Source organism: Antedon bifida, chromosome 8, assembly GCF_963402885.1.
Source record: "Antedon bifida chromosome 8, ecAntBifi1.1, whole genome shotgun sequence".
Taxonomy (NCBI): domain Eukaryota; kingdom Metazoa; phylum Echinodermata; class Crinoidea; order Comatulida; family Antedonidae; genus Antedon; species Antedon bifida.
The window spans coordinates 7588747-7614832 of NC_136233.1; the positions used below are offsets into that span (position 1 = coordinate 7588747).

The following is a 26086-nucleotide window of genomic DNA, read 5'->3' on the forward strand; positions in this document are numbered from 1 at the left end:
ACAAAAGAGACAGAGGGAATAAATTGCTTAATTTAGAATGAACAGAGTGTCTGTTCAATTTGAAAGGACCCCCTTTCCCGGTTTATTTTTGCCGGTTGCATTCAGCAACAACTGTTGTTTTTGTTTCTTGATATTTTCGCAATAATGTTAACATAAAACTATCCTATTAATGTGAATAGCTTACATTATCAACTTCGACAAAACAATTTTTTCATACATTAATGGACAAAAGTGCAATCAACAAGTTCCTTGCTATACTTGATAGTTTATATAGTATAGGGTTATCGCGTTCGTTTCAGTGCAGGGGCGGACGCAGTGGTGTTCAGTTGCCCGGGCAACACCCTTAATTTCATACTAAATGTTTTTTTCTGCCACTAAATTAAAATTTATATGCTAAAATGGTTATGTTAAAGATGTATTGTCCCTTTGACCAATTCAAAAAAAATTATTTTTTTTTTAAATTTCGAAAAAAGTGGGTCATTTTGAAGTATCATAATAGTTATTAACTTTCACCAAAAATTAGTAAAAAAAAAATTATTTAACCGAAATACAGACATTTTTTTGTCCAAAAATAACTTTGACTTCCAGTCAAAGTTTTCGATCTAGGCCATAAGCAGTAAATTCTAACGTTTCATCTCGTTCCGATGTCATGGATCTACAATTTCTATACATATTTAGAATAATAATTTTATAAATAACAACATATCAAAAGTTCTCCATAATCGTGTTAGACAATTTTGAGAAATTACTGTTTTATTTTGGTACTTTATTTTAATATACACCGCGTGAGTGATTTGGTCGGGCCGAACGTTACACGTTCAAATTATCCGCAACGTCTTAAAAACTGTACCACGTGATCGTATTTCACCAATCATGCTCTGGTTACAGATGAGGGAATCCCCAAAACTCACACACGGCAACGTCACACGTGGACAAAAATATTCAATCATGAATGGAGTAACTAGACGTGGAAGAAAATTTGATTTCCCCACCGAACAAATGCTACTGTAAACGAAGAAATTATGCATCTTATGATCATCCTATTGTATTGAAATAGTCTCCTGCTCATATATAGGAAATGGGATTTTTAGAATGTTACCACTTAACCAGTGTGCTATATTAATATTCGTACAGAAAGGCTAGCCTAGCTAGCTACGTCTTTAGGCTCTAGCCTAAAGGGCTTAAAGGTAGCACACTAGCCTAGGTCTGGAGGTGTATACTAGGCTACTCTCAAGATGGCATAGGCTAGGTAGGCCCAGCAACAGCACAGTACAGTTATAGGCCTGCTACTAAACTATAACTAAATGGGCTATTATTAAGTAAACGGCGACAAACGGAATACAAAGACACAGGTGAGGATAGCATAATTTTAGTACATTTTGAGCAAACCCAATAAATACACATTAAAATTAATATTTTGTTATTTATTATTATTATTATTAATAATTACTGTTGTTTAATTCTGTTATTGTTTGAAATAATTAATTTGGTCTGGCCTAGTAAGCAGGCTTTCCCTATATACTGTACCTAGGCTATCCTATTTAGTATTATGCATTCATTCATCCTCGGACTAGGCCTAGTATTCATACATCAGCCCGATATTATTTTTATTTATAAATGCTTCATTTTAATTAAAAATAATATATTTCATTTCAACTGTATCTTTTCAATTCAATTTATCTTCAATTTATGTCTAGGTTGTCTAGTGGAACGGAGGCACAAAAATGCTTAACATGTTCACTGATTTTGGTAAGTTTTGGATCCTTTATTAATGTAGAGATGAGAAATGCCAAATGATTTATGTTTTGTTGTAATTATGTACAATAGTAGTAAAATTAGTAATGAAAGTTAAAAATAGTAATGAATGCAAGAAATAGCTGAAAAACATCCATTACTTTAAAAATGTTTTATATACCAGGTTGCATTGTCAATAAACACTATATAGTATTAGTAATGTAAAGTGTGTGGTAGAGTAAGTAAAGTTAAGAATGTTTCAACATTTCTGTATATGGTTTACCACAATTTTTAAATATAAAACCAAAAAGATTCATTGTAATTTAATAATATTCAGTTTAACTAAATATTAAGTAATCGATATAAATTAGATAATCTATTCTTGATTATTTGTTACAGAAATGATACCAGCTTCAAAACAATTGTCATCATCTTGAATTTTTCATAAACTTCACAACCATCAACTGGCTGAATGTAAAATACTTACTGCAAATGTTGCTGAATCTCTGTTGATCACATTTTATTTCAACAGCACAATATTTAATTGTACATACCTACCATGTAGTATGTACATACTGTATATGAAGGATATTCCACATAGTAATTATTACTACATAGTTAAAGTATATTTGCTATTTCCATTGTACACTGGCCATGCCGCACCTGAAATTGACAACTTTTCTAATTGACTACTAGTTATGCTGGTACAACGTATCTAGAGAAGAGTAGGATTATATACATTGTATATTGGGCAACATGTAGGGTTGTAAAAAAACACAAATCCAAAAGAAACAAAAAAAAATAAATAAATGAAAATACATGTACCATGAGGTACATGTGTACACAAGGTATTTGTTTTTATATTGTGTGTATATATGTCCAGTTCATATCATTATCAACAATAATTCTCTCCACAAGAGTTACATTCATGTTATCAATATAACAACAGTAAAAATGGGATGGCAGGCCTACTTATCTGGTGTTTCACAGAAAAAAGGGGTTGTTTTTATGGAAGCTCCTGGCCTAAATTGGCACTAAAAACTCCCAAAAAATGCAATATTTAAGTTACAATAAATAAGTTATTGCATAATCATTTATTTTTTTGTGTTGAAAATTTACTCGGTTGTCACTAACCTACTAGCATATCCATTGCATGAATATAAATATTATTATGGCAAGTCACTTTCTAAGAAATCATGTAGGCTTACGTACTTCTCAAAACAAATAAAACATCAAAATTATCTATAAAATTAGCAAATTCTCAGCTGGTGCAGCGCATCTTCCTATAAAAAAAATCATCAAGCTGGTTTGAAAAGGTTGTTTATCAACCCTCTCATGTAGTTGAACAGAAAAGGGATAGTATTTATGCAGGCGCCTTTTACGGTTTGAGTCGAGTTCACACAATATTGGCACTAAAAACAAAAAAAGTGCAATGTAAGTTACAATCATATTATTGCATAATAATTTCTTTTGCGTTGAAACTTCACTTGTGTGTCACTAACTCACTAGGATACCCATTGCATGAATATAAATACATAGTGAGAGTTGATTATCAAGATATAACTGCTCAAAAAACGACTAAAAAATATTAAAATTATCTATAAAATTGGCCAAATCTCAGTTTTTGCATCTTCATAAATAAAAACTTCCTGGAGCTGACAAGTTAAAACTTTAACTGTTGATTAACAACCCTCTCAAATAGTTGGGAAAAAAATATAAATATGGTATGTCAATTAGTTACGAAGATATTGTGTCTTAAAAATCTTGAAAAGTGCATTTACAACTAAATAATTGTAATTTTTCCTCACATACACAATACTTAATTTTAAAATTTAAAATTTTGGATAAGTGTTAACAATATACTGGACTACTCACAGAGAAAAGACAATTGCATTTGGACAAATACTTTTAAAGATATTGGCCCATAAAAGTACCTCCAGACCTCAAAAAGTGCCTTTTTTGCAGTAGTGGGGTACCTTTGAGAGGCCATTGCTCAAAAGTGTACAGGTATTTCATGGAGAACTTTTGATATAGTATGGGTAACATATTCATTTCACAATATCAACTTTCAAAATGTAGATCCCAGAGATGGGAACGAAATCCATGTTCTAGGCATCTTTTGAGCTACTGCTTATGGCCTAATCAAAACATATCTCATAATGCAACGCGCTTGTTTGGCTACTCTGTATGCATAATCATAAAACTTCCTCGCGATCTGTGTGAAAACACCTTCTCAACCGCGACGAGTTGTAAACAATCCTAATTAGCATCATGTATAATGCATACTCGTGGTTTGAAATCTTTGTTTACTTTCGCTTGTGATGATTTTCCAGACGAAATGTAATCAAATTAATTTACCTGTTAATTACGTAAACTTGTTGTTTTTGGCTCAAATTTTCGACTTAAAGTGAATACCTTTAATATTACTTTGATATGGCCAATTTAAATTTAGAATATTTTTTTTTTCATTTTTTGTGTTTCAAGGGACAATACATCTTTAAGAAATGAATATGTTTAAGAAAATGAATACGCTAAGAAATGAATACGCTAAGAAATTAATACGCTAAGTGAATGTGTTAAGAACTTAACATTTAAGGACTTTCATAAACACTGGTTTTACTTTCGAAATGTTTTGAAAACCAACATCTGAGTGAGTTTAAGGGTGGGGAGTTGGGTCGAATAAATAATTGGTATACCATGTGCATGTACCAGAACCTCGATTCCCGGGCCGAGGATCTTTGAAGTCGCTGGCTACAAAATTAAAGTAGACTGTTGTGTCGAAATAGGTGTTTGTTTACGTTGAGGAAAAAGTTATTTTTTGTGTATGATGTTACATACCATGCTATTAGGAGTTTTTTTTTAAACAGAAATGTTAAGCTTTTGATTTCGGAATTATTTCCAGCTTCTTGTGTGTCGTGTGAACAATAATACTTAAAACTCGTTTTGCTATGAAATCTTGTTTAATTCACATTTTGAAATACAAATATCATGAAAGTTATAAAAAAAAACCACTATTGGTTGTCTGCTGCAGCATCCGGGATAGTTCTGGTGTTTCGCCGTCGATGCTTGCGTGCCCATCGCCAGATCCGTCGAAGCCACGGCACACGAATTCGCCAACGGTGGCGGCGAGGTTGGGCAGTAGTATTTTCCTGTTGATTACTGCCTACTGTTGCGTTATCACCATCAATGGCTGGCGTCGTGGTCTCGTCACGACGTGCCATTACATCTCCTTGGTGTTGGTTCGTTGCTCCATCACCAGCACTGTGATCCATTACTCTATCCCTATCTTCGCTCTCAACTAACTGTCGTCTAGTCAGTAACGCCTGTGACTCCTCATTTGAGCGGGAATGTCCAACTTCTTGAACATCGGCTACACTATTAGCACGATTAAATTTACGTTGCCTGATTTCAACTATGTATTCGCATAGCTGTGCAAATTCTTCCTCTGCTTCGCGTTTCATTTCCATCCTCATTTCTTTTCTCAGAAAATATCTCTTTCTAAAACCGTCATCTGGGAAAATCTGTAAATTCTTCGCATTTTCATCACGTTTTCTTGATTTCAAACTGATTTCGTATGCGTGTGCACACATCCGACGTCTGTTTTCATAATATTGTATTTTTTCATCTGTCGTTCCTCCGGGGAAAGCACCAGCCGGTGGTTCTTGTAAATTTTTAACTCGTCTATCGGCTAAGTCGACGTAATCGGACATCAGATCAGTAAACCGTTGAATCTCAGAACGGGCACTTGCTAGCAAGTTTCTGATTGTTCCAGCATCAGAATCATTTGTTGAATTTACTGGAACTTGTTTAGGTCTTCTAAACGATGACGGTAATTCGAGAGAGCGCTCTCGGTTGTTCGGTTCATGTCTACAACGGGTCCCAGACTTACGCACAGGACCTTAATAACAAAAGAAATAAAAATGAATTGTTGTACAGTATAGGCCTAAATCAATTTAATAATCAATGCAATTACAGTATTATATAATAAAAATACTACATAAGTAAATTATCTTACCATTTGGCATATCCATTTATTAATTCTCTTAGATTTCTAGTTAATAATAGCAGATGTGGTCAGTATAAAACGATCTTCTTCGTTTTAGCTGTTCAATTGAATGTTTATTATTGTCGTTTCCATAGTACAATTTGACCCGCATTCACTAGTAAAACGCGCGCGTACCAACACAGATCGGAAATGATGAGCGCGCGTGTCACAGTGCAATTCGGAAATGGTTCAAATGGAGCAAACCCAAAATGCGCAGACAGAAAGTGGGGAAACACCGATGGAATACGTCTTGCTGAAGTTGTAAAGCTTCTTCAATAAGGATTTGGAAGCCTTGGACAGCATGTGTAGCGAGAAATTGAGGATTCTGATTAACAACGGAGCCGTCTGGACATTAAGTTTCAGTCGAGATGACCCATTTACCCTCCTACCACTTCTGATTGGTTTGCCATACATATCAGAGACAGCGAGTGTTGTTATTGAAGGATCAGATATTGTTTGTCTTTATGACAGCAATGGCAACATTCGAGAATCTGCAAAGCCTCTAATATCACACCTGATTACAATGAACGATACTCCCCGGTCTTTGAAACATCTCTCCATGTTGTTTATTCGCGACTATTTTGGCCGAAATTTAGTTAGGTTCGAAAGTTAAGTTCGCTTCCACTACCAAAGCTAATCATTCGCTATCTTATGTACGAATAATGCCTAGTGTGAGACAATACAAAAGAGACAGAGGGAATAAATTGCTTAATTTAGAATGAACAGAGTGTCTGTTCAATTTGAAAGGACCCCCTTTCCCGGTTTATTTTTGCCGGTTGCATTCAGCAACAACTGTTGTTTTTGTTTCTTGATATTTTCGCAATAATGTTAACATAAAACTATCCTATTAATTTAATGTGAATAGCTTACATTATCAACTTCGACAAAACAATTTTTTCATACATTAATGGACAAAAGTGCAATCAACAAGTTCCTTGCTATACTTGATAGTTTATATAGTATAGGGTTATCGCGTTCGTTTCAGTGCAGGGGCGGACGCAGTGGTGTTCAGTTGCCCGGGCAACACCCTTAATTTCATACTAAATGTTTTTTTCTGCCACTAAATTAAAATTTAGATCCCATTTCATCATATTATAGATTAACTATTAACGTTATAGAAGTTCAGGGTTGGAAAAGACTATATTTATTTTCATTTCCCTACTTCCGTAATATTTGGGCGAATTTCCGTAATAATTACGGACGTTCCGAACTTTGAAAAACAGTGTTAAATTGCTTCTTTCAGCAAATTTCGATGGTGGTTGTATATACGATCCATATGGATTTGCAGCTCCTGTCCCAACTAACTAAAGGATGGAGGATGCAGTTTTTAAACAGGCCGCCCTTATTAATAGACAGGAGAGATTTTCTAGAAGAAATAACATCAGAATAGTTGGTCCAAACCAAGTGGAAAATGAAAATTGCATAGAGGGAGCTAGCTAGTAAAATCTTTGAAAAAATAGGAATACAAGGTATTATTGAAAGACTCGATCGGGACGGGAAAGTGGCCCACTACACGGCAAAGTTACGGTACTAGAAACATGCTGGTTAAACTATCCTTTTACCAAGACAACGTGGCGGTCCTCAAAGTGACTAGAGAGCTTGTCACCAAAACGAATTTCCTTTTGGACCAATACATTTCTGTATTCTGTAGAAGCCAAAACTTATTAAGATTCAAGATTCAAAGATTCGAGATTCAAACTTTATTATTATATCATTGATGACCTTACACTGGAGGACCTCAGAGAAAAAAAGAAATGGGGGTCAAAAGTCCAGCAGGAGCTCTACCAAAAGGGAATTCGACTTCGCTTTTCCGGGGGCCTCTGTTAGTAGAGGAAAAGACGGGAAGCCTCACAAGTTCGACTAGTTTGAGTACACCTTTTAATCACTGTTTGCAGATTGCTTTTAACTTTTCGTTAACGTTACTGCTCGCTATTTAACGCTGACTTTCCAGGAACATTTATTATCCCAACCAAGATGGGATGGATGGGTGAAAACGATGGTCTGTCTCCTATGCTGTATCGGTTTTTGTTTCGTTCAAATGTTCATCACACTTTTTTTCATATTGTAAGCTGATACTCTGCAGATATCCACCGTCGATTGGATTTTTTTTCTATTATCACATACCTTTGTAGACTCAATATTAATATCCAGCCTCCTATACAATCTGACCATTCTATTGTTTCACTTGCTATACGCACACATGAAGAACCCAATTTAGTTGTTTTAGTCAATTGAGGAAACGATGGAGGTACAATGAGTAAACACACTCTGACAGCTAATTAAACACTAAATACAAACTATAAATAGAGTACATTGTACACTTTAATTACTGTATAAGGAAGGTTTTATAAAAAAGCACCTTTAAAACTATCATAAATATTTATTTTCACACCATATATCAACCTACTTTCAGTTAACATTTTCTTGTCAAGATTCGTGAGTTCAGTTAAGACTCTTATTTTCAACAATCTACAATGGAAATTTGAAATTTAAATTATTTAATTAATTTTAAAAAGATCTTGCTATTTACTGCACACAGCCACTTAAGCTCAGCAAAAATGAATACAGTATAGAGAATCAAAGGTCACAATAACTTTTCAGTCTCCTTGTATTGTATTCTGATTTGGAACATCATAAAATCTTCACAATAAAGGGCTATTTCAATTAGTAACAATTGGAATTAGTAACTGTAGCACACTGCATCATTCACAATTAAATCTTCCAATCAAATGTAGATATCTTTGTTTTTTTCAATATATTTTGCAATAGCCTTGTATCCCTCAAGTGAAGTCCAGCATTTTTCCAGCATTGAGCACTCGCATTCATTTGCGTTTTCCATCTTAGCACGATTGTTGCTACGGATAAGAGCCTTAGACATTTGCATTGCCTGAAATAAATTATAGGCTAAAGATTATTCATAAGACTATTATGATTAAATCACTAATGGAGCAACATACAGAGTAACATAATAAATATACAACCGATAAAGAGCATAATTAATATATAAGTGGACAAAGGACACCACAGCAAGCAATCTTTAAATTGGGCACCACTGGGGGGAGAAACAACTAGAACATCAACATTTTAAAATATTATTAAATAAATTATTAATAAAAACAATTGATAATTGAATTATATAAAAATTATACAATTTTCAGATCAATAATATAAAAACTGTTAATATTTTTTTTAAATTATACAAATTTTAACTTAATCTAATTTCGTTACTGATATTATTCCATATTCTTGGCCCTTCATAAGATAGTCCCTAGTGATATACAAATTATTTTTGTTTCTCGTATCATGTATAATGTATAGAGTCATATGTTTGGAAAATGGAATTAAAATTTGATGGCAATTGATTTTTTTTGTATTTAAACATAAAAAGTGAAATACATTTTTTATATAGGTCATAAACGGTAAGAGATTTAGTTTTAATAAATAGTGGTAAAGATGGATGGTAGTAGTTCTTAAGCCTTTTTTGGAGTACATGGATACGTTTCATGTTTTTGCCATCAGTTGTGCACCGAACTGTTACACAATATGATGTATTTGGTAAGATCAATGAGTTGTATATACTTAGTAAGACTTTAAATTTTGATGTCTATAGAATGTTCAATACCAAGAAATGCTCTCTACATGTTCTAATACACATTGTTTATTTTAAGTATATTTAGGCCAATATCAATTGCTTTAGTTTTGCCTCTAAACAATATTTATTTTGTTTTTGATACATTTACAGTAAGCATGTTTGCTTTGAACCACATACTTGATGTGATGTATTTCATTATTCATTATATTAAATACAGTATCAATATTATCATGTTCTAAGAAAACATTTTTCATCTGCGAAAATTATTGTTTGTTTGTGTACATATACCAGGCATATCATTAACATAATAGGAACAATAACGGTCCTAATATCGAGCCCTGAGGCACCCTTTGTTTTATCTCTGTGTAATCCGATTTACATCCTTCGATTTTTTAAAACTGACTTCAATAGTTTACACACCATTATACAGCATGCCTCTTATACCATAATGCCTTTAGTTTATCAAGCAATATTTCATGACTCATAGAGTCAAATGCTTTTGACAGTTCTAGGAAGACCCCTTATACAAACTTTTTATTATCAATTGCTATATGTTTGCATGTACATCTTTATGTAATTTGGAATATCTATTTTTCTATTTCTACATAATATCAATTTTATTATTGCAACTAATAATAATTAAAAACATATTACCTTGCTAGAGTTTTCAACAATATTTTGAACTCTGGGTATGACTTCTTGCATAAAACTGCTAGGCCAGAATACATGGGAGACAAGTCCACATGCATAGGCCTCCAATGCTGTTAGCTTACGCCCACCAATTAGCATCTCATTGGCCTAAAATCAAACAAATCCATATAAAACTAGATTTTGACAAATTATAGATGATTTTGTGATTGAAGACAAAAGCAGAGATAATTGGTAACAGCAATCTTAGGTTATTAGCGCAAATGTGACATGTGTGTACGTATGATTGTAGAAAGTTGATACTGTATGCCATCGATCCTTTTGCAGTGGCAGATCCAGCGGGGGTAAAATGGGCACACGTTCTGGGCAGCCTGGCCTAAATAGAAGAATAGATTGCCACCACCATTTTATTGTGGTGATAGCAGTGCATGCTTTAAATACACTTATATGTTTTGCTTTTCATATTTTTCCATTGAATTTTTCGCGATCAAAACATTTTCATCATCATACCATGATGTAGGCTAATTTTTTACAGTAACAATTTTGCCCATAAGAAATAAGGACTGTTGAATTACACATTTTTAAGTAACTTGTCCTCCAAAAATATGCTCCCTGCACTATGCTATTTCTGTTGGTTACGCTTCCCTGCACAGCATTGTTTCTCATCAATAGAAAATTTCTTCCATGTCGTGAAAAAGACTTGGATTCTCGTAGAGGAGTCGTATTACTATTATAGTTCACACATACTTCTCTCAATGTGTGTATGCTGAGAAGTAGGACTAGTTTTATTTAATCTGGGACCCTTGACGTTCGTATTAATTGAACAAATGTTATCTTATCGCATGTAAAGTAGGCTATGTGTTGTTGATTGCTGCCCGCCATTTCCGGCCAACTAGAACTGTTTAGCCAATGACTTACAGAATTTGTCAATTAGAAATTTAATAATATATTATCAAATAAATCATTGTCATTGCTTAGAATAAAAAGTTCTCAAAAAGTTAAGACGACGGAATTTCACGCTAAGCTCCGCCTACTTTATTAAAGCTCATGCATAATTCATGAGCACCGTCCTATAACTTCCCTTCGTGTTTTGTAAAGTCCTTATTAAGGTAGAAAAATACAGTGCAAAGCATGGGTAACTGCTAGCCAGGTGTTAATTGTGAAATGTTTGTTTTTGGAAAATGTCTTTTAATTTTAATATTTAGAAATGCTTGATTTCGAATCTAGGTAAAATATCCAAGCTGAAAATTACTTTTCATTTTAAAATACTATGAATTATTTTTAAAAATTGTACACTAAAATGATAGAAATAAAAATTGAAAATGATTTCAACTCACCATTGCATTTCCCATACAAGCAGGAAAAGTAACCGATGAACAACCCTCAGGGACCTGAGCTAAGCTGCCATACGGTGTTGAGAAGACAGCCTTGTCAGAAGCATATACAATGTCGCATAAAGGCAAGATGGCCGATCCTAAGCCTGTAGCGGAGCCATTCACTGCAGCCACAATTATCTTTGGAAAGTTAATTAGTATATCTATGAATTTTCTGTAATGAAAAAGAGGAAAATATCTATCATTATATTTTTTTGCTTGACTGATAGATAATGGATTGGACAATTACTGTAAAAATGGCACATTTCAAAGCTAACGTCTTAAACACTAAACTTCAGATGATCTTGGTGGTTGGTCAAATTCAGATACGCATGCAATTTTATGGGAACCTTAGAAAAACTGAGTTTGCTTAAAATTACTATATTATGAAGGATTTAACTAAGAGTAAGACCAGAAGAGATTTAAATCAGAAAAGGAAAACCTTCAAAGCTTACATTAAAGTTGAAATAATACGTTAAAAGATTTAAATATTTTTCTGCCTGTTTCTAGGGGTTGTCGTGCATAAGCAAATTCCTAAAATCAAGAATAGAGCTAAGCACATTATTACTACGTTTTCTTGTGGTGTTAAGAGCAGTAACATGGCATTTTTTCCTCGAAACATCACCTCATCTCGGGCTCCTGACTCCTGCTTTGCACTATGGAATGCTCGCTCTCTAAAACGCAAATCATTTGTGTGACTTCATTGAACACAAGGTCGATATAATGACTGTAAGTAACAGAGACTTGGTTTACACGTGATGATGTTTACCACATTCTTCTAGAGGAGGCAGAGTTCTTTTAATGTTCATCTCCATGATACTACTTCCTTCAAAGCACTTGAATACATCGATCTTAGTGTCTCAACACCAGTATCTAGCACAGCTTTAAGAGTCTTTATAGTTTATCACCCTCCTCCTTCAGCAAAGAACAAACTTATCCTGAAATGTTCTTTGATGATTTCTCATCTTTACTTGAGCAGGTCTCCCCCTGCAATGATAATGTGGAATAACTAATTGCCGGTGATTTTAAATTCCATGTGAATAAATGATGGTGATACTCATGCTAATACTTTTCTTGATATTTTACAATCAGCTTGCCTGAAGAACCACATAGAAATGCCTACTCATGTTGATGGTAACACACTAGACCTCATAATTACTGTACACGTACCTCCAGTAATTTTGTATCGGCTCTCGACTGCTATGACAACTTGCCATCTGATCATATGGCTTTAACTGCTTTGGTCAACCTGAGTCGTCCACCTTCTATTGTTGTGCACAGACAGCAGCGCAAGCTTAAGGAAATCAATCATGTTGAGTTATGTGATGATATTCATTCATCATCACTGTTACTCAATCCTTCAGACTGCCTAAACACCCTAGTCCAACAATACAATTCTCTTCTTGGAAATCTTCTTGACAAGCTTGCGACCGTAAAATCACTTTACGCCCCCACACTCCGTGGTACAACGATCAACCTCGGAGTGAGAAACGTCTAAAGCGTATTGCAGAGAGAAAGTGGAAGAAGTTGAACAGCAGTACTGATAAACAATCTTATCATCATTCCTGTCGTGACTACTCATAACACCTTAGAGAAGCAAAGAAACAGTACACACCATTCGTTTTCAGGAATGCGATCAGCGTAACCTTTTTCATTTAGTAAACAAACTTACAGATCTAGGTCATGGTCAGGTTTTGCCTTCATATGCTGAACCAGAGGCCCTCACTTAAGAGTTTGCTGACTTTTTCAGAGATAAATTCAGAAGGTCAACGACCATATCTTAAGTTCAAGTGCCGATTTACCTCCAGAACCTGCAGTAAAACCACCACCTACTTCAAGTCTGGAAAACTGGTATGTTTTGATGTCAGAGAACATATTGGAAATAATCATAGCATCGCGCACACGATCATATGACCTTGATCCTACATCTTTGCTGAAAACCCACATAAATGAGTCATAATATGTATAACAACCATTATCAACACCTCATTTTCAACAGGTAAATTTCCATCACATTTAAAGCACGCTATCATCACTGCTATAATTAAAAAACCTAAGCTGGATCATAATGTACTTGCTAACTACCGACCTATCTCAAACATTTCCTTTCTTTCCAAGGTGCTTGAAAGAATTGCATGCATACAGCTTCAGAATTACCTTGAAGAATATAAACATCTGGGAAACTTTCAGTCTGCATACAGGGCCAACCACAGTACTGAAACAGCACTAGTCCGTGCACACAGCGATTTGATAAGGGCCATTGATACTGGTCACAAAGTTCTATTGGACTATTCTGCTGCTTTTGATACTGTCAACCATTCTCTTCTACTTCATCGTCTGAAATCAATATATGGTCTCTCTGGCCATCACTTGGATTGAGTCATATTTAGTTTCTCGCACTTATGTCATTAAAGTGCGTTCCATTTCATCATCATCACGCAGTTTGTCATGCGGCGTTCCTCAAGGATCCATTATTGGACCCCTTCTTTTTATCTATACACCACTCCACTTAAGTTACAGTAAATCATTAATGCACATGGTCTAAACTGCATGTTTTATGCTGACAATACACAGCTGTATTTCTTAGATTTTGCGCCCAGTAATCTTCATAATACAATGTCAAATCTCTGCATGTTTGAAAGACATACACACATGGTCATTATCCAATCATCTGAAACTCAACATACAGAAGACAGAGTTTATCCATATTACCTCATGATTCCGAAAATTGCCATTGCAACTATCTTCTGTATTAGATCCCCAGAAGTTTGAAATCTTGGTGTTTACATGGATTCCCACTTGCGGATGGATGCAAACATCAATGCCATCTGTCACTCTGCTATGGTTGGGATTAGGAAGATTGGTCTAATTCGTAGGTTTCTAGATAGGGAAACAACTACACAACTTGTGCATGCCTTTATATCATCACGTCTGGACTACTGTAACAGTATTCATGTCGCACTGCTTAGGAAGTTGCAGATGTTACGAAATAGTGCTGCCCGTCTAGTGTGTCGAATTAAGTGTAGAGACCACATAACACCTATCTTGCATGAACTGCACTGGCTTCCTGTGAATGAGCGCGTCAACTTCAAGATATTGTTGCTCACACATAAATCTCTTCAAGGCCTTGCACCGAGGTACATCGACAATGTTCTCACTCCACAATCCTCTTGTCGCAGTCTTCATTCCAATTTTTAGAATCGTCTTGTTCCTGCTAAAGTGAAGACCATCTCATGGTCACCGTGCATTATCTTATGCAGCTCCTATGCTTTGGAATTCCCTTCCAAACTGCATTAAATATGCACAGTCAGTGGCTCTTTTTAAGAGGCTTCTTTTAAGACATACTTGTTTAAAAAAGCAAGATTTGCTGTATGAATATAACATTATGTCCCAATGTTAATTTCATAATCACCGTTGGTGACTCAGCGAATGGCTAGAGTGAGTCTATAGTGTGAAAAGTAGATTATTGAAACAGATCTAAAAAAATTGTTGAAAGCAAAGAACTAAATAAAAAAGATTCTAACAGAATCAACAGGTTGCATATAACCTAATATTAATAAACTGTGAAACTGTCTACCTTATTGCTTCTGACATTTGCCTTGCAGCTTTTTTGCGACTTTCATTACATCGATGTGCCAAAAATCTTAAATCCACACCTGAGCAGAAAATATTTCCAGCACCATGAAGTAGGAAGACAGAATTACTATCCTTCACTGAATTTGTTAAAATTGCTGTCAACTCGTGAAATACCTGACAATGACATTAAACAATAAAAAGAGACATTCACAAAACAATGATTGAAAAATGGCCAATGACATCGCAAAACATTATACAAAGTGTTTAACAACGATTAATAGATGATAAAGTGTATCTTTCAATTCATATTGTGTAAGCAGTCATTCTGGGCAAGAGCTCATATTCGAATAGTTTTTTGTTCTGCTTAGCATTTTATATTTTTTGATTGTGAATCATGTGCATTTATTTTGCACTAATGAATGATGACGCTGCCTTTGTGAATTGCCTAGTTTCCCAGCCTAGCCTTGGACAATAATTAAAGATGGAGAACTTTATAACAGTTTACTTTTAGTCACGTGCAACGCGACTCTACAGCTCACTATGTCGGTCAGTTGGTCAGTAAACACTAACTTGAGCATGTGACTGCAGCCATGTATATGGCCTTGTTGAACAGTAGGTGTGTTATAAAACAAATAATAAAAGGTTGGTGATGGTGAGAATATTTCATGAGTTGAAAGACTTCTTACTCTATTTTCACCATCCAACTCTTAAACATTCATTATTTGTATACTAATACATACCTTTGGATTTAATGAATTTCTAACAGTTGAACCTGTAAAAAACCAGACTTGCGTATAACCATTATATTTGCGTACCACTATCTCTTTAAACTTGAATAAGCATTCTATAGGTCGCAAACTCAATCTCCTGAAAATATTGATATTAATAATTATACAGTAATTCAAATCTTAGATTCACAAAAACAGTAGATTCTAAAAAGATAAAATGATTAGATAACTCATTGTGATTGTATAGAATCATCCTCATCTTTTACTTTCTGCCCTTTTTTGTGTGCGTGTAAACATAAAATTGTGTAACTTTGTCAACATATCAGAGTTGCACAACTTGACTTACGCGCGAATTTATGAATTTCAATGATTGATCATACTGTAGATTAAAAACTAAAAAAAGTCATTTTAGTGAAAGTGAAAATTTAATTCATATCAAGTGTCAACTTTCTGTGGAGTAAAAATTGTTTTGTTATACAAAAAGTTACGCGTACACAAGCATTTAAAATTTTAAAATGCGCAAGATTAATTTCAACTTTCTATACATTTCAGGACATTTTGAACTTAAATTGCAAAATAATGACGCAATGTTAAACTTTAAAAACTGTGCGCTTAAAAATGGCTAATATTGAATGCAAACTTATGAAAAAGCATGCCTATTTTGAATATACAATTTGTTCAACTTATTATGAAATTATTTCAAAGGGGAAATAAGAATATTAAAAATAAATAAACAAGGCTTTATTTTATAAAAATTGGGTTTCATCAGGGTTTACAAAAGTGAAACACATTGTTTCCTTTAATCGTGAAGTGAAATAAAGAATAATTTGGGTATAAAAAGAAATTGGATTAGTGAATACACGTTGAGGCAATTCCAAAATGTGGATAAATGTAATTAAGAAAAACAATAAACAGGTAAATAATATGGTTACAAAATGTGACGTAATCGATACAATTTTAGAAACGACCACATATTTATACTTTGTCAACAGCATTTTTATTCCTCCTTAATGTATACGTAAATGGGAGAATGTTTTTAAAAATACAATAAAATGGTCAGAAGTTTGGAAACAAAAAGTATTAAAATGGAAAAAAAAAACTATATGCACAATTTAATTATAAATTGTTGAATCTACAGTAACTTTTCCTACCAATAGTCGTTTAAAAATATATGTGGAATATGAGTAACCAGTAAATGCAATAACTGTGATGCCTTAGACGATGGAAAACTTCTTTGAATGTCCAGGTAACAAGAAATTATGGGGAAATATAGATAACATTTTTAAAAATATTGATGGTAGTAAAAAGCTCTTTTAAAGAGCTCATTCTTGGCTGTGGAAATTGTACAAAAAAACGATTATATACCATTGCTACCTATTCTAATTATAAAATAAATATATATAATGAATTAAAAAAACATTTTGTCAAAATCCATGGGTGGTCTTTAAATCTAATGTAGTTGATATGACTGCCGTAGGTTTGATTTAAATGTAGCATAATTATATTACATGAATTCATTTTGAATACATTCAGTTTATGTTAGTTACACAACAAAAGTGAAAAAAAAATCTGCAATGCAAATGGTGCTAGTTTTTTATGCACATTCATGTATTTACAATATATGATACTTTTTATTAATCATTCTGGTGTTCCCACCTCCTGATGAGATATTTTATATAGCCATTTTAGATATAATACTACACTGTATTGTAAACATTATTATAATATGCATTGTTTACTTTTATTTACTATAACCTTGAGTATCCTAAATTCAAGAAAATAATGAAAAAAAAGAGAGTATGTTAATATTTGTAATAATTATGATGAATGAATAAATGTGGTAGATTACACCACAAAAGAGAAAAAAACAAACAATTTAGGAAAGATCAAACAGCATTTTGTTTGTTGTAAGCTGTGAAAATTGCAAAAATAAACGTGCTTTTATGAAGCTAAAACATTTTATTTTTATTTCAATTTCTCAAACCAATCGGTACAGGCATGAATTTTAAATAATATCTGGTTTTATTTCAATTTCTCAAACCAATCAGGTACCTAGGCATGAATTTTAAATATAATATCTGGTTCATTGTACCGTACATAAATCAAATATTTGTATTTGTAAAATAGTCAAATACCAAATTTGGCAAAATTCTGCAACAAAAACCAGGAAGACTTTTTTTCAGTAGTTAGGTAGTTTAATAACATGTCTGGTGACTCCCTATAAGGTGAACAAGAAATATTTCTTACAAAAAACGCCGCTCGGAATTTTAAAATTAATCATTGTTTATTAATAATTTATAGAAAATATGTTTTTGTTACCATGGAAATGTGTAACAAAATAAAAATATGTTGGTTAATCTAAAAAATCTAACATGTCTATTTAATTATAAATCACATCATGCCCATTTTGGTGGGTGTAAGTAATCTGGTTGTATTTCATTGAATAATTGATATTTCTGCTAATTTTCAACAGCATTTGAAAGAAGACATGTGTACCTTTCCAAAAATATATTATTTGCCAACAAATATTAATCTACTGTACTAATTAAAAAATGGCATTTGAAAATGGTCAATTTTGAACTTTAATGTGCTGTGTGTGTGTGTGTGACCTCAACCTGTAGGCATGCAACTGAATACCCTCTAGAGACAACGTGACTTCACGGTGGTACAAGTGAGAAAATTCTTCCACAGTCTGTTGATTCGCATCAACCAATCAAAGGGCGAGAATCCAAAATCGTTCAACTATGAGCCCTAATAGACTCTTTTCCCAGATGTTTTTTTGGGTCCAGCAGCTGGGACCTATAAATTATAGTAGAGTTTACAAATTCCCAAAACTGTCAGCCTTACCTGTAGAACTATAGCTACCGCGACGATAAAGCTTAAAGTCCTCTTGGGACATTGGTGGCTAAAGCTGCGGCGCGAAAAAGATGGTGGATATACGGTGGATAATTTTTGCTATATCATGAAAATAAAACTCTGAAGTTGAATAGAAATACTAGAAACATAAAATTCAAGTTATATTACCTATAATTTAGTCATCTGATAACATTTTTTTACCACACAGTTTATTTTTCATAGTTTTTTACTACTATACTATCAGTCCATTAAATTTTGGAGGCAATCCGGACCACAGTCCCAATTCTGGACCACTTTTTAAAATTATTTTCAGACTTGCTAGTATTAAAAGATAGGACAGAAATTTCAAAAGCCAGTGAGCAGTCTTAAAGTAACAAGTAAACTAAAATTGTATTTTCTCGAGAAAACTTCATGTTGTACAAGAGGCAAGAATTATATTTTGCGATTTGTAGTTTTAAGCCATAATAATTAGATTTGATGTATAAGTTTTTTTATGCGAGTTGGCCTTTAAAAATGATTTGCGGTCGAAATTTTGACCGCAAAACAAAGTTCTCATTAATAAATACCTTAATAGCTTTAACATTGTTTCTATAAAAATTATCGGAAAGTGATGAGCCATATCAGAAAAATCCTGATGTCTATGCTTTGAAGATTGCATTAATTAGTATATGATGATTCTTGTTGCCTCCATTAGAGCCAATTGGATCAAATTTACACTATATTATGTTTTGGAGGATAAGGTCCATGCAATAACTACAAGTTTAATTTTGGCTACAAAAAAGTTCCATACAATAATTGGCAAGTTCTTTACTACTGAGCTACTGTAGGGCGCAGAGTGGAATTGTATTGATTATAGTTTGCAATGCTAGCTTCTTATATATTCAGTATAATTGAATAATACACAATGTTCTCATCAAGTTAATACAGACTTTCTATAGAATGCTTCTAAAAATCAAAGTTGTTTTTATTTAATTTTTTTAATGATTTATTACTTGCCTATCTTTTTCGCTGTTGTCCTTGCATTTTTGCTTAGAACTGGAACGCAATGCTCTTTGTATAGATGCGTTCTCCATTACTTGCTCATCCTTATTTGTATTGTCCTTGTCTTTTTGTTTATGAGTGAGAGTCAATAATTTCCTTAAATTAGGCCAGGAATCCACTCCTTGTCCTGCTGCAGATGAGCTATTCAGGTCATGAAGTTTCACAATTGGTGTTTTTGGAAATAGGTCTGGTGATGTTGTAGTACCAGCTAACAAATGGTTATTATCTCGGTATATCTTTTCTAAAACAAGTTTAGAGAATAGTTAAGTTGTGCTCTTAATATTGACAACCATCACAATGATGATCTCCTGATTGTTTTACGAGTTTTAAACTAATTTTAAAATAATAACTAAATTTAATTCGTCACTATGACGAATTATACAGTAGGTTATAATTATATGCATTGATTTATAGATAAAGAGAATTGATTTTTAAAAGATATTGATTGATTTTGTCAGAATCTATAATTATTTATAATAGATGAAAGATAGGATCTTGTTAACACAAATACAATCCGATCAAAGATCCCTCTGCGTATAATGTCATAAACCACCATTGTTACATAATAATAAAGACATAATTTACATTTTCGCTAGATTTCATTATAAATCATGTGTATAATATAATCTATACATTAAGAAATGAAATTGAACTAACAATACGGATATAAACAACAATTAGTTTTCGATCTCGGTACCTTGAATGCTATAGACGCGAGCACAGACCACCGAGCAATACACAACTGACTAAATGTTGAAGAAAAATTCATCTGTGTGTATTTTAACTATGCAGTAACCACTTTGGTGCCGATACATATTACATACCGCAATGAATCATAATTTTTTACTACGATGATATCTTTAAACATTTAAAAAAATTATGCACTGTTAAGTATATACTTTTAACTAAATAATATATGAACATTTTAAAGAAGAAGGTTAATGTTAAGTTTGTTATTTCAGTCCAAGAAAATGTCAGTTTGTTTGATTGTCGAAATTAATTTTTTTTAAAATTTAATAATATGCAATTAATGATGACGTAATCAACTTTTTTTTCTATTAATTTCATAATAAATCATGCATATGATACATACAGGTACACTTTAAGAAATGAAATACAAAATAGGGGTTCCCGAGCATTCTGACGATCTATATTAATTTTAAAATTTAGCATATTTCCATCGTTTTGTTAACTTACATGTGCGTAGCCTGTCACTCCTATAACGTGATTTCAAGTTGAAAAGTGAAAAAAATATGATGAAATTGCTAAAGAAAGGTTAAAAAACAGAAATCAGGCAAAAAGAGTGCGTATTAACATTTAAAGTGCAGTGCGTGTGCAAAAATCTAAGTCCTCATGGCAATTTTTAAATGCTTATTCATCGAAAATAAATTTTGACAACTTTAAGCACGCATACGCATACTGTACGTTACAGTACATGCGCTACGCACATATTTGTATTACAATACAATATGATGAAATATGACCTTAAATGTTTGAGTACCAAATATGGTTTAATTATGATTGATGCTTGTGAAGATATGATTATAAACATGATTTTGTTAAAAGGCGCATAGACCGCGTAATTTTTGATTTCGCACAGTGAAAGATAATCACATCGATTCCTAACCATAAGTGGTCCATACTCTGAAAGCTAGATGAAATTGATCTCAAGATAATTGACAGACAAAATAGTAGTGCTAAGGAAAGAATAAATAAATTAATAAAGATTCTGACAGAATCAATAAGGTTATATGCACAATAATGCATATAACTTACTAATATTAACATACCCGCGTAGAGAGATATATATATTATCAAGCATGCAATTTCGTTATGCCTATTGAAATTTGTTAATGCGTGTATCATTCTTGTTTCATAGTGAGCAACCACGCGCACAAACACAAGGCTAGGCTGATCACAATAAAAAAATTGGAGCGCTGCCTTTTCAAATTGTTTAGGCCTTGGCCCCACCCTTTGGAAACTATGATTTTCGGCCTAAATTAGGACAAAACTTCCCAGCGGACTGGGTCAAAGCGTTCGTAGCAGCATATGGAACCTCCCCCCAAAAATTTGTTTTTATGTTGTTGATTGGTGATTCTAGGCATGAAAAACAACAGAATTTAGTTATCTGAAAAAAAAAAATTGAGAGTGGTAAAAAAGAGCAAGAATTTAGGTGTGTGGCGTAAAGCTTGAGGTTGGGTCAAAAAGCGTGATGCATCGTACTTAACATGTATGCAATTGAGTGGATGATTGAATTATAGATTGAATGTATATTAATGATCAATGAATTGTTGAAAGAATGACTAAAATCATGTATCAAAAGGAACAATGAACATACCATCTGAACTGCGTAGACTTAAACATCTGTGGCGCTTTACAGGCGTTTCAAAATCAGCTTTGGGGTTTGAATATTCAGTATTGACTGATAATGAAAAAGAACGGTTGAACACTGCTTTTTCAATTGTAAAGTCATTAACATAGCTCAAAGGATTACCACTGAGGGGAAAATCTTCCAATCTTTCAGATTCATTGAACAAAGATGCAGTGGAGTTGCTGCAAGTTTGTTCAGGACCATTTATCAAATATGCATCCGAGTCCATGGAATGCTTTCTTTTTGTAGTTCTAATATTTATTATATCATCAATTTTATTTAAATTGTTTTGCACCATTGACATTTTTATTGCAGTCATATTTCCATTTCCTTTGATTTTATTTGTATCCTCCAATGTTTCTTTAGAATCACATTTTTCGTTGAATTCATCTATGTGACTGCGGCAGTTGGCAAGGTTTTTAAGTGGTTCCCAGGTGTCATCATCGCTAGGGAAACCTTTCCACCTGATGAGGTACTGAATTTTTCCATGTCTTGTTTTTCTTCTATTGATAACTTTTTCTACCTATGAAAAGAAACGCAAACAAAATTGTGATTGTGAAGGTATTGTTTGATTATTATTTGATTGACTTGATACTTGATAGTAGTGGAAAAAGGTTAGGAATGAGCATACTTTGATCTAGTCTTTTCTTGAAGCTATTCACAGAGGGAGTGGCATATCAGGTGTCGTTTTCGGCCACCTTTTACCTTGTGTGTAACACAGGTATAGTATGCGAATAATTTATGAAAGACATAACCTTTTGAGAAGTTTCGCAGAGATACCATCAGGTCCTGTAACTTTACCAGATTTTACATTTTTAAAACAATTCCTAATTGTATTAACGTCTAATTCTAAATCAAACATTATTAATATCATTAAGTTATTTCTTATATCTTGTTTCACATTATCTTTGTCATCAATAAAACAATTTGAGTCAAACCGAGTATAAAAAGTGTTTAAATCCAAATTTGAATTCAACTTTAGTTACTTTCTTTCCAATTGTTATAGATTTTAATCCTTTCCATGTTAAAACTTTCTTCTATTTTCTTGCCATACTTTTCTTTCAAGTCCTTTAATTTCAATAAGCCACTCCAAGTCATTGTTATTTAAAGGCTTCCTGTTTACTAATTCCTGTTTACTACTGTCTCACGTTGTTCTTTTGTTATCCACGGTTTGTTGTTAGCATAAACTTTAAATTACACATCTGGTATAATGTTGTTCTCGCAGAACTTAATATTTTCTGTTACGCATTCTGTTGCGCTATCTATTGAAGCCGCATTATCTAGAAAAATATCCCAATTAGTACACTATCATCAAAGCAGTCCTTCAATTCTTTCTCAGTTTCTTTGCTCCAATTCTTAACAGATTTAATAACAGGTTTTTCATGCTTACACTTCTGTACGTACTTCGGTAAAAGATGCACCACAATACCCAGGTTTCTTCTCAGCTTTGTACGTGTCCTTAATCTTACTGTAACAGAGATCTATGGTTTTCGCCTTCCTAGTTGGAATATTTACATATTGATAGAGGTTAATAGGTAGGACATGATTTAACTTAACACTTGTTAAAGTCACCAAGGATAATAGATACCCCTTCAGGAGATTTATTTTGAAGATGATGATAAATCTCGGCAATCTTAGCACTCATCGTTTCAGCAAAAGCAACAGGCCTGCCACCATGACTGTGGTATCGTAAATAAACAGATAAGGAGGCATGTGGTCTCCAATGTTATACTGGCACACATGGACGTTGCTAATGTTGTGCATTAACCACAAATCCGCCTTCTGCCAAACATCGAAAAAAAGTACATGAATAGAAATTTTTCATGACGGCAAATATAATAGAATTTTTCAATGATGAAAGAGGCACCGGTGAACTAGATAATCTTCTAATTATAGTAGCAACGCTGTGTTGATCGTAGTAAAGATTTTGACAGAAATCCCTATACTGTACGTAACAGTGCCTATTTGTTGGATACATGCCAAGAAAAACAGCTTACGAGAAGATGATGAAAGCCATGCTGCCTCTCTCTCATTTGTTTTTACTCCTCCTCCTAGAGCTTGAGAATATCGGTGGTGTTGTGTGGGGTCGGTATCAGTAACCTTTTAAATTCAATTACAAAAATCTGACCAATAGGATGCTGCATCACTATAAGAATATCTTTGGTACTGTTTGGGATCCGTTTGGGTTCTTTTTATAGTCTCACCAAGTTAAGGCTCTTTTTTTTTTTTTTTTTCTCTTTTTTTTTCGCAAGGTGGTACATCAGACTTCTTGCCGTTTGCCAAAGAAACTGTAAGAGAAACTTAGTTCCTTGAGCAATTTCAAATTGCGTATAACATATGCAACTGTGTTGTGACCAATCTTTCCACTTCTCATTCAAGATCAGCATAACATTTTTAATAGTCATAATATCATTCAGCTAGCCTAGTAGTAGCAGTTAACCTATAGTCTAGAAAGGCCTCTCTGAGGCTAGATACCTAACTAAATCTAAGTCTAGGACCGGCCTGCTACACAGTATACTCTGTACTTATTATTATTAGGAATTCGATCCAACTCGGCCCTAAACTGTCTCAGCCAAAGTCAAGTCGGCCCCACGTCAATTCGGCCCCAAGTCAAGTCGGTTCCACGCCAACTCATTCCCACTTCAACTCGGCCAAAAACTAAACGGTCAACTCGGCCCCAGTAAAGTATAGAACGCAAAAAGCGAATTGATAAAAGAATAAAATAATTTTAAATATATTATTTTGTTATAAATATTTTTATTTTACTGTAATTTAATAATATCTAGATATATCCAAGATTCAAGAATATTTCGATTCATTCTGGGAACATCTAAATATATAGGCCTAGGCCTACCTAACAACACATACTGAGACTACATCACAACTAATAATATTAATATAATACTAAATAATAAATAAAATAATAAACTAAAATAAATACTACCTATCAATTAAACGAAAAGTGTTTTTATTTTTATAATTTTTTAATTTATATTGAATTTTCCGTTTTATTTGTCTAGGCCTAACCTTACTACTGTAATCCTGCCATTAAAATATTAACAAGGCCTATTAGCACTTTTTGCGTTCCATACTTTAATGGGGCCAAGTTGACCGATTAGTATTTGGCCGAGCTGATTTGAGGCTGACTTGACTTGGGGCCGAGTTTACTTTGGGCCGACTTGACTTTAGCCGAGACAGTTTAGGGCCGAGTTGACCTGCATGGTTATCAGACGATCAGGACCACGGACTATCGACAATCGGGCCCATCAGGGGTGAAAGAGTAGACGATCGGGACCAGAGACGATCGGGCCGAGAGGAGAGAATTAAAGTTATATCACACTGTATAGAGCAAAAATTAAATACGGTAATACATACAACACAATAATAACAATCAAAATCAATCACATTTATTCATAAATCGAGAGTATTGGGTAAGAAATTCCTAAACCAGTAGTGTTAATTAGGGGAAAATTATGATAAAATCAGAAAAATCTAATTAACCTTTTTAATTAAAATCTTAATTTACGCAAGAAAAGCACGTTGACACTTACTAAGCACTAGGAATGAAATGTGGCACATTATTTTATATAACACAAAACACTATCGGATACAACGCTAAGCCTAAGACGATCGGGAACAACTGGTGGTAAATAAGATGATCGGGCCCAACGTGGTTCTGAAAATACTGGATGATCGGGACCAACTGGTAAGACGATCGGGCCCAACACATAAGACGATCGGGACCGCAAAATGTGGGCCCGATCGTCCGGGGACCGCAAAATGTGGGCCCGATCGTCCGTGGTCCCGATCGTCTGTTCCCCACCTGCACCCGTTATTAGGCCTCTGCTGGCTACTGGCGGTGGATGATATGTCAGAACGTACAGAAAGGTTTAGCCTACCTCTATGGCCACAAATCCTAGCTAATATAAGCCTATTATTCATTACTAGTAGTATGGGATTGTACATTTTATTCTTGGCATTAAATTACAAAGCTATATTTTTCGTTAATTTTTACCTCGTAAACACAGTCATCGTGGGTTTTTTCCCCCACTTCCGCCATTTCAAATGTAAAAAAAAAACGCTTGTGTCAAGCTAGCCAAAACAACAATAAGCAGCCGACCA

At 33.8% G+C, this 26086-nt stretch overlaps 1 protein-coding gene and 1 long non-coding RNA gene across 2 annotated transcripts; one reads left to right on the forward strand and one right to left on the reverse strand.

The window, feature by feature from the left end:
- Positions 1 to 1285: 1285 nt before the first annotated feature.
- LOC144850000 (uncharacterized) lies at positions 1286 to 2248 on the forward strand. Its single transcript, XR_013614036.1, has 3 exons — positions 1286 to 1352; positions 1698 to 1749; positions 2134 to 2248. It is a non-coding gene; the product is annotated as an uncharacterized LOC144850000 (long non-coding RNA).
- A 5819-nt stretch (positions 2249 to 8067) lies between these two features.
- On the reverse strand, positions 8068 to 26080 carry LOC144849533 (chromodomain Y-like protein 2). Its single transcript, XM_078706467.1, has 8 exons — positions 25980 to 26080; positions 21932 to 22487; positions 19549 to 19834; positions 15709 to 15835; positions 14970 to 15142; positions 11357 to 11567; positions 10026 to 10169; positions 8068 to 8666 (listed from the first exon to the last, which is right to left on the reverse strand). The coding sequence occupies exons 1-8, from the start codon at positions 26022 to 26024 to the stop codon at positions 8505 to 8507; spliced, it is 1704 nt and encodes a 567-aa protein (XP_078562593.1). The 5' UTR covers positions 26025 to 26080; the 3' UTR covers positions 8068 to 8504.
- Between the last annotated feature and the right edge of the window lie 6 nt (positions 26081 to 26086).

Bases quoted from the DNA above. Each gene is read 5' to 3' on its own strand.
- LOC144849533 (XM_078706467.1), bottom strand. From the start codon at position 26,024: ATGGCGGAAGTGGGGGAAAAAACCCACGATGACTGTGTTTACGAG. The intron at 19,835-21,931 runs GTATGTTCATTG...AACTTGTTTTAG, and splicing joins AAGTCTACGCAGTTCAGATG to AAAAGATATACCGAGATAAT. The intron at 8,667-10,025 runs GTAATATGTTTT...AATTTATTTCAG, and splicing joins TTGTTGAAAACTCTAGCAAG to GCAATGCAAATGTCTAAGGC.